Source organism: Convolutriloba macropyga, chromosome 6 (assembly GCF_964194025.1).
Source record: "Convolutriloba macropyga chromosome 6, txConMacr16.3, whole genome shotgun sequence".
Classification (NCBI taxonomy): Eukaryota; Metazoa; Xenacoelomorpha; order Acoela; family Convolutidae; genus Convolutriloba; species Convolutriloba macropyga.
This window is the reverse complement of record NC_134473.1, coordinates 30,673,611-30,692,293: the sequence shown is the minus strand read 5'-3', so window position 1 is coordinate 30,692,293 and position 18,683 is coordinate 30,673,611. Positions and strand designations below refer to the sequence as shown.

Genomic DNA, 18,683 nt, shown 5'->3' with positions numbered 1-18,683 from the left:
ATTGCCTCCATAAAAAAAAACGCGAATACGCAGTTTGTAGGAAACGTCAAGTTATGAACTTAATTTACCCAATGAACTAAAATATGAAGTTTGTCGTTCTGACTTGTTGAACTAAAACGAGTCTGTCGTTCTGACTTGTTGAACACTATAAGATCTAAAGGTATTCTTTGAAGTGCGTGTTTGTTATTCAACCCCAACGAGGGGCGCCAGATTAATTTTGACATCCATGCTTGTGTTAGTGTAGGTTACATCTGCTAATTTTTTTTTACTGAAGTGAGCTAATGTCATGTTCGTTTTGCCCAGTTAAAATCTGGAGGTAACGTTTGACATTTTAAACTAGAAACAAAAGAATTGGCAAACCGTTTATGGTTCCGACCCACTTTAGTGGGCGAGGAACTATAAACTCAAATGGTTTGTTTACTCAATTTTTGGCGATCGATGTATTCATCGTAGAGGGTTGTGAGTAGTATCATTAGAAAACCCGTCCAGCGTTTTATATATATATATATATATATATATATATATATATATATAAAATTTTTCAAGGGAGTTATCGAGGTTTAAAGTTTTGTGAACATTTTACTAATTTTTGTTGTTTTTGTTCTCACTTTCCGTATTTTTACGCAATTTCTGCCGATTTTGCTGAAAAATGTGTTAAAATTGTGAACGATAATGTTGATGGTTTTACCTCTAAAGATGAAAGAGTGTTGTGCAACTCTTTCATCCAAATTTTTGGCTAATATTTCATCCAAAATTGCACTAAAATAAACTTCTCTCGTTTACTTTTGTTTAAATTTGCCGGATCAACACACTTAAAAACTGCTTACACAATCTTGTTTAACTCCAAGGAGGGACATGTTTGATTTTTGTCTGTTTTTGTCTTTTTTGTAGACGTATGAGATATTATAAAATTTGATAGATCTCAATTTTCCTTGAAGAACTAAATGAACCTATTTTTTTTCTCAGTTGATAGCTAATGTTTTTGTCACTTTGAAGTTTATTGTTTTCGAAAAGTTCAATTATATTTATAACTTTACACTTTTTGTTGTTCTCTGTCTTGTTGTAACCTATTCTTTTTATTCGCGGGTTACACATGGCTTCCTTTGTGCTCAAAGAAGGAAAAATTGACTATACTTTGTTTTGTAAGGAATCGATTATGGCTTTAACGGCTTCGACACTGTTTTCTCGCAAAATTATACTGAGTTTTTGTTTACCATTTGTATGTGTCCTTTGTTTCTGTAGACATACGACATATTCTGGACAATGACAGGTCTAAATGTCTGCATATGGTGGTTTGAATGATCATGAACCTATTTAAAGATTTCAGTTGATAGGTATTGGTTTTCATTAGTTGAATTTTTCTGTTTAAAAAAGTGATTACTTTTGTAAGTGATTTGAGTCGGAAGCCATTTTCCATTCATGCTCTAATCATTTTTGCACGGTATTGGATTTTTTTGAAAGTTTTGTCTCTGTTTTTCATTCGGTGGACATTTAGGCAGAAAAAAAAGTTGCGGGGTCGGATTATTATGTGCAAAGGCATATCATCGAGTCTCATTTTCAGGTTTAAGTTATTCTCTAATTTTTTCATAGTTCAAAGCTAATAGAGCTTAAATGTGAATATACTATTATGTGATTAATATACCGATTTCCGTTGTTATTGCTTACATTTTCCCTAATTTTGCCCAAATTTCCGTTCATTGTTCATATTTCTTTTTGCAATGGGGCGCAATCAATTTTTCAACAAAAATTGGAGTTTGTTTTATATGATAATTGCCGACTAAAAAGATCAAATCAAAGTTCATTTAGTTCAAGTTCCGGATAAATGAAAATGAGCTCTAATAAACATAACATAATAGCTTTTGAGTATTAGCTAATGATCTTCAACGCTGCGTACAACGTGTTTTTAAAAACATAAATTGAATTCTTGTGTTTTACCAGCACTTTTTCTGCGTTTTGCAATCTCATCACTTAGTCATTCTAATCAAAAAATGCAATTTGCTCCTTTAATTGGCACAAATAAATCAATATCGTGTTTTCAATTGATATGTAATGCCTCATGGCTTTGTATATATTTGTTTTAAGTGAGCCGTTGAAATATCAGTGAATTTTTTTTCAACTTTGCATCTTTTATATCTTTTTTTTTAAACTTGCAGACAGCAATTTTTTTTGTCCAATCTGAAAAATGTTTTTCCTATAATGGTTTAAATTTAACTAATTGTTTCTGCGCTTTGGTACTAAGAGTTTCCAAAAAACGTGAATTGAAGTGTTATCTCATTTTTGTGGTTCATCTTTAATAGCTTGACAAATTATTACATTATTACAGGCCCAACTGACGTTTAAGGAATGCGCAATGAAAATATTTAATGTTTTCGGTGAATGTCTTCTGGTTTTGGGGCTGCGACACCGTTCTCTCCCAAAGTTTAATAGAAGTTTAAAGTTTTTTTGTTGTTCTTTTTGAATTCGTCCAAAATATTGTAGTTTTTGAAAGATCTCAGTCGCTTCTTTTGGATGTATAAAAGAACCAATTCAATAATTTAACTTCATAGCTTTTGTTTTAACGACTTTCATTTTTTGAACTTTCCCTTGTTTCTTTTGTGGTTTTGTCATCATCTGACTTAGTTTTTTGTCGATGGTTACCATCAACATTTTGGTTAGCCAAACACTATATTGTCTGTTGGTTATATCTTCTTTGATTGTTGTTTTTAGGGCTTAGACAATGTTCTTATTGGAATTCTTTTTTTAGTTTTCTATACTGGTCAATTTTTTTTAATTCTTTTTTTCTTTTTCGCATAGAAATTTTAAATGAAGACGCCATTGATAATCAAAAGAGACCCAAATGAAGCAATAAATTACCTGAAGTATACCATAGAATTAATAGTTTTTAATGATGTTTAAAATGACATAATTTTAATGGCTTCAATACTGTGGTTTGTTAAAGTTGTTTGTTAAATTGACTTCCGTACGTGTTTATTTTTTAAAACATAATAACATTCTCACTAAGAACAGCCCAGTTTGATTCCAACGGATTGCAAGTTAAAAGTTTATGGTTTTTATCACTTTTGAAAATATTTGTTTCAAAAATTGACTTTTAAAACTGGGTTTTTGATCTTTGTCATCTTTTATCTTCTTTTTGTGAATAGGTCGTTTGGTCTCTGTAAGGTGGAGTCTTCTTTCTAGCTAGCAAAAATACAATGTTTATAACTGTTTTGTTTTCAATTAATTAATTCTTGACTTTAATGATACGCATTTTTAGTTCAAAAAATTTTGATTTCGGATGTCTGCGAATATTTGAAATTACGCTCTTTTTCCATACCACAATATCACACAGATGAGGAGATCCCATTAGCGTTAAAGATTGCGCAATTGAACAAAAGTTTTGTTCTCAGTGAATATATTATCGTTTTAACTTCTGCGACACCGTTTTCTTGCAAAACTATTTGATTTTTTAAAAATTTGTTTGACTGTTTATGTCGTTCTTTTTGTAGTCGTATAATATAATCTGGAAAATGACAGGTCTGAAATGTTTTCTTAAGAGGTATAAATTAACAGGTAGCAATAACTCCTCAATTATACTTTCAGACGTATAAATGAATCTTTTTAATTGTATTAGTTGATACCTGATGGCTTTAATCACTTAAAAAATAATGGTTTTTCTAAAATGGAAACTTCTTTTAAACTTTGCGAGTTCTGCTCTGTTTTTTTTTTCAATTTTTATGGAGTCAAATTAAAACCCGCTCTCATATCCTTATTTGTAGTTTACAGGTTTTATTTGTTTTGTTTTGGTGTTAATGGATACCATTTTGATTTTATTATTTTGTTTTCTTCTTTTCTTCTGCATATAGACACAAAACTTTCAGTGTTATTAATGTTTTATTTGAATTTTATATGTTTTATTTGACTTGTCTCGTAGTCTCATCAATGGTAGTTTTCATAGGAGGGACCTCAAACGTAGCCTCTAACTTTTTCTTCTTTTATTGGTTTATTGAACAATATGTGAATTTTAAATTTGTCTATCTCTTCCTCATTTGGAGGACCATTAAGTCAAAAAAGCGGTTAAGCGAGGTCGGAACAATATGTGCAAACGCACATTACCGAAGCTCCTTGTTATATCTTAATAATCTTTTGCAATTTGCGACTTTTTACTATTAAACTCTTTTCAAATATTTCAGCGTTCAACTTCAGATTGTCGTTGTCTGAAACGAAAAGAGCGATTGTTTGACTTTATCAAGACATGTGCAAAAGCATTCACGACTCCTTCGCTGATCAGTGAAAATAATAAATCATGGTGCTAAATAGTACGGAGAGAGTAAAAAAGCCCTGGAAGTTGTTTTTGAATTTATTTGTAGATGCTACCTCCAACTGTGGTCCCACTGAGTGGCTGTGTCGTGTGACGTCTGATTGTGTGGCTCTCCCTAACACGACCTACTTCTGCGACGAAGGCAACGACTGTGGAGACTATTCTGATGAAGACTACTGTTAGTCAGAGTTTTTATTAAACTAAATCTTTGCGATGAACATTATTTATTCCTCACAAACAAAGTTTGTAGCAATTTCTAGGTCCTATTGTTCATTCGATTTTTCGCTTTTTGTTTGTGACTGTTTGTCCTCATCAAGTGGATGAAATGACAAAAGCCTGTTTAACTGCCCTTAAGTCTTTATATATATACAGCTATAAATAGCAATTAAATAAAGTTCAGTTTCGATATAACAGTATTGTTGCCATATGTAAAGTTCTATTGTATACTTCAGGTGATAACTCGTGTGCTGTTGGTCAGTACAAATGCCCCAATGCCGCCCTTTGTGTGAAAATTACGGGCACGGCTGGTAGTGGGGTTGTGTGTGATGGGCAGAATGACTGTGGAGACTACTCAGATGAATTGGGTTGCAGCAGTAGACCCAACACCTGTGCAGAGGGAGAGTTCGACTGTGGAACTAATCTGGGTGGTGATCAAGAGTGTATAGCCAGTTCTCTGACATGCAATGGGGACAATGATTGCTACTACAGCAATTTGTACAGTGATGAAAAGAAATGTAAGTTGTTATAATGGTTGCGTCAGACAAATAACGACAGTTTTCTAAAGCGTCAGATTGCAGTTTTAGCATTTTAAAAAGCATTTTTTATATTACCGATCTGATCCCTGGTCGAAACAATTGTTATATTGCAAGATTCCCGAAAAAAATGATTATCTTGCAAGTTTCTTGTATCACAAATGATTATCTTCTAAGATTCTTGAAAAAAATGGTTCTCTAGCAAGATTCTTGCACTACAAATAGCCATTTGATATCCAGTGGAGATATTTAGATACGAACTGCAGTCAAAGATTTTTAATGCAGGGAGGCAACACTGATAGTTGAGTCTTCTAATTAATTAGCAATTAGCTATAGCGAAGAAAATGGAGAAATTATAACAAGAATTTTAAAAGAAAGTTTATCAAGGCACCCGATATGATATAGGGATTCGTTTCCAGGTGGAGGATGTAGTCTTTCTCAGTTCAAATGTAAGACTTCTGACCCTGAACAGTGCGAGCCTGTGGCCACTGCACTCTGTGACGGAGTGAACGACTGCCACGACTTTTCAGATGAACAACACTGTTAGTGCTACTCTGAAATAAATTGTGTTCGTGAAATGGTAAATCGTGTATTTACACAATTTTTTTGGGAAAATATAAGACGCCCAGATTTTTTGTTGCATTGTATTATGAAGTGGGTATTAACAGGTAGCTACAGTGCCTGTGGGAGTAACAAAGATCACTACTATTGCAACAATGGAACCAATGTCTGTGTTGTTGAGACTAAAGTGTGCGATGGATATAAAGACTGTGACTATGGGGAAGACGAATATGGATGTGAGTTTAATATTTTAACTTGAATGGAACTTGAATTTAATCAAAAAATCATTGGGGAAAAATCGTTGGAAGCAATTTACTTAGAAATATGTGATTTGAATAAGATTCAAATAATTTTTTTTGGCGCATGCAAATTTAAAAACAACCGAATGGTTTAACGTACTTGCAATAAAAAGAATTATAAATCATGCAAGCAAAATTTGGTGTTTTTTGTTTCATGTTGACAATTTTTTCTTTGCGTAATTTGAAACTTAAAATTTTTGATTTTGATCTTTTTTGTTGGCATATACCATGATTCAATTGGATTGTTGACAAATTGGCGTTCTTTTGATGTTTCGATCCCTTTTCTTCGCAAAAGTTTTTTTGTTATGAACTCAATTGCCTGTGAAAGTTTTAGGTAGTTACCAAGTATTATTATTCAACAACAGTTGGAGGGTCATGTAGTTATATAAGCATTTTCCATCTAATTGTTCCTACCCTTCTTGAGGGGGGGAGGAACTATATACTCAAATGGCTTTTTTTGTTCAGACAATTTTGGCCGATCGATAATTTGATCGTAGAGAGTTGTAAGTGGTATCATTAAAAAAACCGTCCAGCGTAAAATATGGAATTAAAAAGATTTTTTTGAATTTCGTTTTCTAGAGGTAGTTATCGGGGTTTAAATTTTTGTGACTATTCGACCGATTTGCGTAAGTTTTTGTTCAAATTTTCCGAAATTTTTGCTAAAAATATGTAAAAATTGTCAAGAATATTAGTGCTGGCTTTATTTTAAAGACAAAATGGTTTTGTTGACTATTTAATTTTAATTTTTTTGGCTAAACATTTCAAAATTCAGCCTTTTCTTCATTAAAAATTGTCCATTGAGACTTCTACTTCCATTGAGAGTAGTCTAGAAGTAAATTTTTGCCGTTTTTTGCTAACTGTACTCCAAGATTATCAAAAACGCATCATTTATTTTTGATCTTTTAACTAACAATATTTCTAGATCTATAACATTCGAAACAATTGAGTGTTTTTAGTGGACGAACAGCAACAGCAGGGCTGGTTTTGGTCCTTGGACTGTTACAATCAAATATATTTCGGGTTGTGATCAGTTGGTCTCCTTTAAAAACAAATTCGATCTTTTTTATGTTAGTTAAAGAATAGAACATTTCAAATCAAAGCTCACTATTGATAGGTCAAAATGGCTTCCTGACCAATTCCAAATTAATGTATATAGTTTCTTTACGCGAAAAACTATGGCCGTTTTGACTTTTAAAAATGTTTGATTTTTAGATAAAAAATGGCTTATTGAACTTTGCAACTATTTTTCTCTCATTTTGGTCTAGTTGTAGCTTAGTGTCAAATAAAGAATTTTTCTTCCTCCTCTCCTTTCTACTGAATTCAAATTAAATCTCTTTTTGGTGGTTTTACGCGTTAAGTTAGGGTTTTCTGTCTTTGATTCTACTAGATTTCACAGAATTTTTTTGATTTTGTTATTTGGCATTGGCGCATTTTTCAATTTTTCTCATTTTGTCACATTACCACATTATTGACAGTTCCCATACTACATTAATGGCGTTCAAAATAAGGCCCAATTGAATACATAAAAGTTCTCTATGGCATAGATGATGATTTTAACGTCTTCGACACCCCTTTTCTCGAAGAATTTAATTTGAAATTTTGACAATGGTCTTTAACTAATTTATACTTTGTCTTTTTAGTCGGATGAAATTTCATAGATAATGACTTGTCTCCCTGGTTGTTTCTGAAGAAATAAATGAGCCTATATTCCGATTTGAGTATATAGCTGATGGCTTTCATCACTTTGAAAACAATTGTTTTCAAAAATAAAAAAACACTCTTTAACTTAGCATTTTTGTTCTTTTTGTCTCTTTGTTACCTAGACTCGTGAATTACAAGAAACATGACATTTTTGTCATCGAAGTAAGGTGCAAGAGAGCAAAATCTAATGTTTTTTTTAAAAAAATTTGCTGTGAATTTACTGGCTTCGACAAGGGTTTTTCGCAAAAAAAATTACCTAATTTTTTATTTTTGCCCTTATTTCACGCTTTTTTCCGACGTAAGACGTATTCTGAACAATTGATGGTCTCAAGCGCTTCTTTTGACGAACCTATTTAATTATTTTATTTTTTAGCTAATGGTTTCCATGACTTTGAAGGTAATTGTTTTCAAAAAATACAAAAGTACTACTCAATTTTGCTTTTTCTCTTTTTTCTACTTGTTACCTATTCTCATTAATCAGAGGACGCATACTACATTTTTGGCGTTTGAGGAAGGCTCAATTGAATATATTTTGAGGGTCAAAATTTGGCTTTCAGGCTTCTACAGCGTTATCTCGCAAGTTTTAATTGAATTTTTGTTTGTCTCTATTTTCTGTTCTTTTTGCAACCGCATAAGAAATTGAATAATGGCAGGTCTTAATGGCCTCATATAGAGACGTATGTGTTTAAAACTTGTTGGATGTTTTCAATGGCTCTATAATGGTTTTCAGTTTTTGAAATTAATTGTTTTTGAAATTATAAACGAATTTTTCTTAACTTTGCTGTTCTTTTTGTCCTTTTTTGTGTAATTGTTACCGAGACTTTTTATGGAGCGGTATCATATCTTTTCTAGTGCTGTAAAAATTTGTTTGTTTAGTTTCAGTTTTACCTGACACTTTTTTGACCTTCTTAATAGGTTTTTTTCAAATGAACATAAAGTTTTGGATGTATTTAATGTTTGTTGGTATTGGTGTTTGATTTTGTTGTTTGTCTTGACTTGCTTTCTTAATAATGGCTGATCTCATCAATCTAATGTGGTATTTTTTACTCCACTGAGATATTTGAGTTGGAGGCGATCTTTTTGTTCATATGTGGATGAGCGGGGTCGGAACTTTATGTGCGGACGCACATTACCGAGCCTCCTTGTTGTAATCTAAAATACCAATCACATGCGGGTTTGTTTTTAATCATTTTCTGCACCATTGTTGACGCTTTGTTTTAACATTGGTTTTTGATCAAGAGACTCGCGCGATCCTTTATTGCCGTCCGAAATCTTTTTTTTTTTCATAAATCATTTCAAGTGACTGCGTTTTCGTAAAAAGGGTGGTCATTTACAGGGAAAACTAATTAACAAAATCAAAATTTTTATTGCGATTCCAAATTGATTTTTCAGGTTTCATCGGCTCCTCGACCAGTGTGTCCTGCACCTCCACCCAGTTCTACTGTGGGTTGGGTGCCACCAGTGTGCTGCCAGCGGATACGAGCACCGGATGTGTTTCTAAAGATACAATTTGCGATGGATTCAATGACTGTGGCAACTTCGGCGATGAAATCAATTGCGATGACAAACGGTCCAATATGTGTGGAGGTAATTCCGTTTTTATGTTACTCAATAAGATTTTCATACTGGTGATCATAATATGTTTTTCTCAAGCTATGATATAAAGGTGCCATGATCGCCTGGTCAAAATGTCAAAAGGTCGCAGGAAATTCTTTACGAAAATCCTTGTACCACACGACGAGACAACAGTGCCTTTTGGTGATCTCTCTCTATTCAGTAAAAAAGTGTATCCAAAAGTATAAAAAAACATATATTTTTCTTGTTTATCTGATCCGAAAACAATTTATTATTATTATTTTTATTGTTTATCCCGTAATACCTTTTTATAATGTTTGCTCTTTATGTTTGTGGTGATTCAGAAAAAAAGTATGAATGCTTCAACACAACCAACAAATGCGTCGATGCTGATCCAAGTGGGACAAACGAAGTGTGTGATGGTGTGAACAACTGCGACTACTTTGAAGACGAAATGGGCTGTGGTCCCACATGTGGTATCTACCAACTGACTTGTGCAAATGGGAACTGTGTCACGACAGCTTTGGACGGAAATTCCGAGAAACGATGTGACACATTCAATGATTGTGGCGATTACACTGATGAGATGCTGTGTGACTCCATGATACAGCTGAACCCTGATACATGTGAGAAAAAACCTTATCTTAATTTCTTTTGTCCCAGATCTCAGAAAATAAGCGGTTTCGATCCTCCGTTTATGTTGACTTTAGACTGATCCGGCGCTGATTTGGTCAGCCACTCCCCGCCGAGCGGAAAATTTTTCATAAGGTGGATTTGCGTCTAACCTCACCCGTGCTGAGCATGAAAATTTTTTTTGGAATGTCGGTGAGTTGCATAATTTCTCGGTGTTTTAAAAGCATAACCGCTTTCAAATGACGACCGATCAACTAATTAATCTGGGAAAAAAAGAAAAAATAAAAGCAAGAGATTGTAAAGAAAAAACGGATTGTGTGTTTGCAGAAAAACGGGTGAAATAGATCCTGTTTCGGATATCTGTTGATTTAGACACGTGCACGAGTGCTAATGAGGACTTCCAGTGTTGGGACGGGACTTGTCTGGCCAAGTCCAAATTGTGCGACAGAACTGTCGATTGTCCTTCATATGATGACGAACTCAACTGTGAAGCATATTCAAGTGCCTGTCCAAATCCAGATGACTTTGTCTGTTTCGACAATGCATCCTGTATCGTTTACGCGAAATTGTGCGACGGAGTGAATGATTGCGGAGATTCTTCAGATGAAAATGATTGTAACAACCCAGGTAACTATATTTCGAATTTGATTTAACAGATTAGTTTTGTGCATTTCGGGATTCTACTTCTTATCTACTCGCTTAGTTTAACCGCATTTATCAACGCCATATCATTTCACCCCTTTATCATTTCACCCCGCAGCAACAGTTCGAATTACAAGCATCATAATTCAGCGGATGATATATCCCATTTTCTTATGTGACAGTTTCAAATCAAGTCCCAAAGGCTGCTGAGGCATGGTGATGATCCGCGAGGTTTGACCAAGTGATTATAGTACCAATGTTAAAAGTATCAATTATATTAAAGATTAAAATTGGGGTCAAATGATAGAGTTTTTAAACAAGTAGGGGTGCAAAAGCTATATATGATTTATTGACGTGTAGTTTTTTGTCCATAACGTACACTTTTGCAATGTTGGTGTTTTTGTACACGCCGTCTTATTTTCTCACATTAATCAGCATTTCTCGCTATGAAAAATTGATACGTTAATCTTGGACAACACTGGCCAAATTGCATCAATTATGTCACCCATTTTCACGGATAGCCAATTTTCAGTTTCCATTGACCAATTTCCACAAAAAAATTTGTACAAAGTTCTTCAACTACCTTTAAACTCGGTTTTTGAGTTTTTGAATTTTATAACAAAAGAACTAGTTTGGGTTTTTAAAGAAGTTTTTGAGCCATGATATTGATAGAGGCAAATGTGTCTTGTTAATCAATTATTAAAAAAAAAATTGTGCACTTATCAACGATTTTTCACTTAATGACCAATTCTAAACAGATAGCAGCAATTAGAATTTTTCCATAAATGACCAATTTTAAATAGATAACAGCATTTAGAATTTCCCCATAAATGACCAATTATAAATAGATAGACAATTAAAATTTCTCCATAAATGACCAATTGCAAACAGATCGCAGCAATTAGAATTTCTCCATAAATGACTAATTGCAAACAGATAGCAGCAGTAAGAATTTCTCCATACGTGACCAATTGTGAACATTTAGCATCAATAGGAATTTTTCCATAAATCACCAATTGTAAACAGATAGCAGCAAATGGAATTTTCCCATAAATGACGAATTGTAAGCAGATAGCAACAAGTAGAATTTCTCCATAAACGACCAAATGTAAACACATAGCAGCAATGAGAGTTTTTCCATAAATGCCAAATCGTAAACAGATAGCAGCGATTAGATGTTCCCCATAAATGACCAATTATAAATAGATAGACAATTAAAATTTCTCCATAAATGACCAATTGCAAACAGATTGCAGCAATTGGAATTTCTTCATAGATGACTAATTGCAAACAGATAGCAGCAATTAGAATTTCCCCATAAATGAACAATTGTGAACATTTAGCATCAATAAGTATTTTTCTATAAATCACCAATTGTAAACAGATAGCAGCAAATAGAATTTTCCCTAAATGACCAATTGTAAGCAGATAGCAACAAATAGAATTTCTCCAAAAACGACCAAATGTAAACACATAGCAGCAATTCGAGTTTTTCCATAAATGCCAAATTGTAAACAGATAGCAGCAATTAGATGTTCCCCATAAATGACCAATTGTAAAAAGATATTAGCAATTAGAAGTTCTCCGTAAATGTTGAACTATAAACAGATAACAGCAATTAGAATTTCTCCATAAATGACCAAATGTAAACATATAGAAGCAATTAGAATTTATCCATAAATGCCAAATTCTTAACAGATATCTGCAATTAGAATTTCCCCATAAATGACCAATTGTAAACAGATAGCAATAATTACAATTTCCCCATAAATGACCATTTGTAAAAATATAGCATCACTTAGAATTTCTCCATTAACGACCAAATGCAAACATATAGCAGCAATTAGAGTTTTTCCATAAGTGCCCAATTGTAAACAGATGGCAGCAATTAGAATTTCCCCATAAAAGACCAATTGTAAAAAGGTAGCAGCAATTAGAAATTCCCCATAAACCACTAAATGTAAACATATAACAGCAATTAGAATTTCTCCATAAACAATCAGATGTAAATATATAGCAGCAGTTAAAGTTTTTCTATGAATGTCTTATTGTAAACAGATTGCAGCAATTAGAATTTCGCCTTCAATTTCCCATTTTAAGTAGATAGCACCAATTAGAATTTCTCCATAAACAACCAATTGTGACCTTATAGCAGCAATTAGACTTTTTCCATAGATGACCAATTGTAAATAGATAGCAGCAAGTAGAATTTACCCATAAATGACCAATTGTAAACAGATAGCAGCAATTAGATTTTTTCCATAAATGACCTATTGTAAAGAGATAGCAGCAATTCGAATTTCTCCATAAATGACCAATTGTAAATACATAGCAGGAAATAGAAGTTACCCATAAATGACCAATTGTAAACAGATGGCAGCAATTAGATTTTTTTCCATAAATGACCAAATGCAAATACATAGCAGCAAGTAGAAGTTACCCATCAGTGACCAATTGTAAACAGACAGCAGCAATTAGAATTTTTCTATAAATGACCAATTGTAAACAGATAGCAGCAATTAGAATTTCCTCATAAATGACCAATTGTAAACAGATAGCAGCAATTAGAATTTATCCGTAAATGGTCAATTGTAAATAGATAACAGCAACTGGATTTTCTCCATCATGAATGACCAATTGCAAACAGATTGCAGCAATTAAAATTTCTCCAAAAATGATCAATTGTAAACAGATGACAGCAATTAGAATTTATAGCAGTGGAGTAAGCTTAGGTGGACAACAGTAACCATAACAGTAGTTAAAATGAGCAAAGTGACATTAATTTTCAAATTTTACGCTTGTTCAAAAATAGGTATCCTGGATAATAGTGACTGATGTTTCTAATTCTGAAGCAATTTTATCTATTTTTCTTAATGCCACTGTTGTCGACATATGCTGACAGCTTGAATCTTAAAAAATGAGCTTTGAAAATTGTTGGTATATTGGAAGTCAAATTTGCTATCATGCAGCGTTTATGTCCATAAATTTTGCGGAGTATTCTGTGTTAAATTGGAATTACAGGAATTGAATTATCGGGGTATCTATGCACTTATAACTAACGTAAAAAATACGAAACAACAAGCACCCTATTTGAACTAAGATATCTAATCTATCTAGAGCAATGCACAGTTGCATGGATTGGTCTCAAGGTCTCAAATTTAGGCATCCTAGCCGTTCTCTTTTTTTTTCTGGTTGATAAAAGTGTTGTACCCGTTTTTTGCTCTGTTTTCTGTTCAAGCTGTCATATATTTTTTCTGGGTATACATTCAACCTTCCGTAAAGAATCCTATCTCTTCCTTTATTACGGGAACGTTCAAGTTAGACTTTCAGTTAAAACTACATCACATTTATCTCTATTAATCTGTTGTTGTTTTTTTTAAGAAAAAACTTCATATTTTTGCTGGGTTGATTTAGAAACACATGCAGCGATCTTTCACCAGCGTGTTTGTTTCAGCAACTCCAGCTACTTGTCCGACGAAAACCACCTACAACGGAGTGAGCGAGAACAGCTACTTGTACTCAGTCGACATTGGACCCGGATCCTCTGGATACGGCGCCTGGCTCAGTTGTGACCTCACATTCACTTTCGCAAACGACGTCTGCATTTACTTCGAAGCTTTCAACCTCCAAACTATAGACACCAAAACTGGAAACTGTCGAGATTATGTTCAGATTGAAGCTGGTGGTGTAACTCGTGGGCCCTATTGTGGAACAGCGAATCCAATTCCAGAGGCAACTGTTTTGGACACGGATGCAACGTCAATTGTGGTCAAATTCAGATCAGATTTGAACTCGTATGGCACTGGAGTTTCAATTGTGACTTATGATTGTGGTAATTTTTCACCTTAATAATTGCATTACGTTTGTGCACCCACCGTTTTTAGAGATTAAATTGCACTTTTCATATTCTCTCGGTTTAAATCAATTGGAATTAAAATCAGTTTGCATGATGAACTTTTAACCGCGAGATTTTCAGCTAATTAATTTTTAAAAATATTTTAAAAAAATGTAGTTTTCCTTCAAAAGAGTCATATTGTTTACCAATTTTAACTGGAAGTTATATGAATTGCCTTTTTTTGTCCAAAGTTGAAATACAAAGGGAGATTTTGTTGGGAAACTATCGACATAATGAAATCAAGTACAAATTTTTAAATCTGGGATTGAAAGGTCTAAGTTTCGAGGATTGCACCACAGTTGAAATAAATTTTTCCTACAAAGACACAAAGTCATACATCGAAATAAAGGGTGACCCTTACGGTTTTCGAACAATTTTTTTGATTTACTGGCGTTAAAAACTGCTTCTAAACACTGCAATAGACACCAATTTTATAAGATTTGACTGTTATTTTGCTATATAACAACTTTTAGTCATTACTGCTGAACAAATTTCGGGTGGATCATTTACAATCCCTGAAAACAGTGCAGCTGCTACTGCATTGACATCGAGTGTGGGACTGTCAATCAGAGGCACAGGGGTACAATACGACAGTCCCAAGTGGAGAATTGTGTCCCCCACTGGAGGACACCCATTTGTGATGAGCAATGCTGATGCCACTATCGGAACAATTGCAGTAGCTTCTGACAATTCCCTCCTTGACTATGAATTGCAGGTGATTAGATTCAAAGAATGGGTGAATACTTCTTTTTTTTAATCTTCAAAAATGTAAATTTAAAGTTATAACCACAACAAAAACGTTTGATTAAATACTCAAAATCGCCTCGTAAATATATGAATAGTTTGGTCTTTATACTTCAGTAGAAAAAATTCCTAAAGCGTCTTACTTGTCGATCTATTGGAACACGTTCATGCAGTTTGACCATTTCGCTGCTTAGTTTCTCCTTAAATTTATTTTTAGTTTTTTCTTTTCGGATCTCAATTGGTAAATTATTCCACTTCCTAGAAAAACTTCTGATCAGTGACCTGTCACTCCATTTCGATTGGCACTTATTCTTTGGAAAAAACTGGACAGTTCTGGAGTTTTTGGTCAATTTCGACAATTCCCTCCTTGGCAGTGATTTTCTAGCACTGATATGAAAATATTTCACACTTCTATTATCTGCTATGTATAGTTTACGTACGTGACTCTGGTGGATTTTTTTCACTGAAAAAATCTGTCGGTAAAAACCGCGCAGCGATTCAAGATGGAAGCTAGAATCTCGAAGTGGCTTTAGCAGAGTCATGCGAGTAACCTTGCTTGAGACATGCGCTGATCAAATTTTAAAATCTGGCACTCTGGAATTTGCAGATTTCTAGCATTTTAAAACCTGAAATTGAGTGTTTCAGACTTTTGAAAAGCCTACGCAAGGACTTTTGCTGCATGTTTACAATACTGCACTAAGTTAGAAGTACTTTTGGAATAGAAAAAGTCGATTTAGTGTTTGTTTTCAACGTCCAAACTAATTAAATCCGGAGGCGTGTTGATAAATGAATAACTTTGTTAGCCAAGTTTTACCCGTACTACCATGCTTGTTCGTATGCATACATATTGGTATCTTCCTTGTTGATGAAATGCATATAAGAACAGAAGGATTCTAATTATTTTGCTGTAATCGAAGTTTTATTCTGCGAGTGTGACTCACTAATAGCTGATGCTGTCTTTTTAGAAAGTGTGGTACCTTACAGTGGGTGCTTTCACAATATACACGCCCTACAATGGATATGCGCTAGTGACCATATTTGTGCAGGATGTTGATGAAGCTCCCTCATTTTTTCCGATGCCAGCTGCAATCACCATTGATGAAAATGTCCAAATAGGTTAGTTAAACAGTTTTCAAAAATACTTTGAGTTGAACTCCCAGAACAAAATGATCTCAGACCAGATCGCCCCAAATCGAAATGAGCTCTAATCAAACATTTTCTGTTCGAAACGATCTTTTATCAGACTTTCAAAAGCTCGAAATAGTTTTAAGTTCGAATTTGGTTAAAACATTCCTCTGACCGGACCCATCCGGACCAAAATAGCCTGTGCTTATATCGTCACTGACCAAAATGACCTTTTTTGGGAAGTAGTATAACGTGAGCAAAGCTGGGGGGGGGGGTAAAAGGAAGTACCTATGTATTAACATTAGGTATAGCCTCCTACCCTCCAATTTCCAAAGATGTACCTCCTCACAGCATGATACCCAAGCTGTTCACACGAAGGGGATTAGCAAGATAATCCTTCAATAATAATTTAGGATGACTCATTTACAGTTACGTACGACTTTTCAAAAATGTACCTCTCAGCATGAGACCCAAGCTGTTCACACGAAGGGGATTAGCAAGACAGTGCCTTAACATCGAATCAGTAAGGTCATTGACCCCCTACCATATTGCACTATAATAATGTAAATTTTCAAAAGTGTACCTCACAGCATGACACCCAAGCTGTTCACACGAAGGGGATTAGCAAGATAATCCTTTAATATTAATTTAGGATGACTCATTTACAGTTACGTACGACTTTTCAAAAATGCACCTCACAGCATGACAGCTTACGTGATTTTCAAAAATGTACCTCACAGTATGATACCCAAGCTCTTCACACTAAAGGGATTAGCAAGATAGTGTCTTAACAACAAACTAATAAGGTCATTTACCCACCATAAGTGTAAATGACTCATCCTATCTATTTTAATATTAAAACATTACCTAGCTAATCCCCCTTTGTGTGAACAGCTTGGTGCAAAAAAGTACAATTTTTTATTTTTGATTTTTACAGATTTTGTTACAATTTTTTAAATCAATTTTTTATTTAAAATAGTGTTTCACTGTGTCGTTTTAAACTGATTTTCCAATTTTCCGATTTCAGAAAAAGTTGTATTATTGTTTTGAAAATGTCTATTTCTTATTTTTTTTAGCCAATCACATAATCTGTCAGATCTGATTTTGGAATGTTGATGCTGAAAAACATTTACGATTCATTTTGTCTTTTGTCTTGGTTGAACAAAGTAGCCTAAAAAAAATACAAAATACTCCAATTCTTCCTTTACTTCCTTCAACATCTTTTCTTTCTACTTTTCATTCAGATTTAGATTACGCTCCTATCACGGAAGCATCAATATTTAAAACGGTAGTAACCGATAACAATTTTGAATTATCTTTTGAGGTGGATTGCACTAGAGTAACAATTAAAACTCAGACAACTAGCTTGTCATTTCCGAAGGATTTGTGGAGAACTTTAGAGGCGGCTAGACATCATAACCTCCACCTAGCCGAAGAAAAAGTCAACAATTCATTGCTTTCTCCCCAAACTTATTTTCAAACCATTGAAAGAATTCGAAAAGAACAAGGGTTTCACCCGTTGAAAGACAGCAAAGGAATTATGTTCCCGTACTCTCGTGACCTAAATCACTACGGTGTTTGGTGGGTAGAAGACATGTTCTCCAAGCATGCTGACTCATTTTCTAAAAAACCAGAAGCCTTCAATCTGCCCGATTTCAAAGACCTTATTCTTCCTCCGATCCAGGAAACTGTCAATGAAGAGACTCAATCATCTCATCAAAATATTCCTTTCTCGAACTATAGGTGTTCTCCGATAGAATAGTGAGATAACTCGCTTGAGTTCGATGCTAAAATTTCCCTCACGTGACTAAATATAGAAAACTCATCTTTGGCATCACGTGATGTTACTAAAAATAGAAGTGACATAACTATTACGTCATGATGCACGCTCTATTTTCATTGGTTACGAATTATTTTATAACATCTCATTGGATACGAAGTTTATTTTTCGCTACTGTTCTCGTTTTTACTTGATTTTCATTGGTTTAAGATATCAAGCCCTTTCTTGAAGACAATTCATTCATTTGTTTTTTTTCCACTCTCAATATTCAGTTACCCTTGTATACCCAACTTTTCTACTTTAAAAACTCATTTTTACTTACTGATGGATCAAAGCTCAGTCTCACCTAACTCCAAAAAACAATTCTCCTTTCCCATCCGCAAACGAAATTACAAGGGAAAACCAGTTGTTCCCTCTCCACAGTTTGATTACCGCAATGAGAGCATGTTTTCTCTATATAAAGACATCAACGATAAAAAAGACAACACTGACCCAAAACCAAATGAGGACCACGATGGAAGAAACAACTGTTGGTCCTTTCAAGAATACGGGAACCGGAAGTTTCAAATCAATATCCCAGAGGAAACCGTCAACACCAACTCTAACTGGACTCACTTGAAAGTATTTCGCGAAAATGTGGAAAGTGAATATGTTCTGCATCAATTTCTGATGCTAACGG

General features: G+C 34.1%; 1 protein-coding gene across 1 annotated transcript in view; it reads left to right on the top strand.

Moving 5' to 3' along the window:
• LOC142341618 (protocadherin-16-like) overlaps positions 1-18,683 on the top strand; it is a 233,810-nt gene that overhangs the window by 69,707 nt on the left and 145,420 nt on the right. Inside the window, exons 16-25 of the mRNA XM_075392706.1 lie at positions 4,347-4,475; positions 4,750-5,031; positions 5,469-5,591; positions 5,718-5,846; positions 9,003-9,197; positions 9,530-9,811; positions 10,191-10,445; positions 13,915-14,292; positions 14,829-15,070; positions 16,065-16,215. Coding sequence (XP_075248821.1) covers positions 4,347-4,475; positions 4,750-5,031; positions 5,469-5,591; positions 5,718-5,846; positions 9,003-9,197; positions 9,530-9,811; positions 10,191-10,445; positions 13,915-14,292; positions 14,829-15,070; positions 16,065-16,215 — 2,166 coding nt within the window. The remainder of the gene's footprint in view (positions 1-4,346; positions 4,476-4,749; positions 5,032-5,468; positions 5,592-5,717; positions 5,847-9,002; positions 9,198-9,529; positions 9,812-10,190; positions 10,446-13,914; positions 14,293-14,828; positions 15,071-16,064; positions 16,216-18,683) is intronic.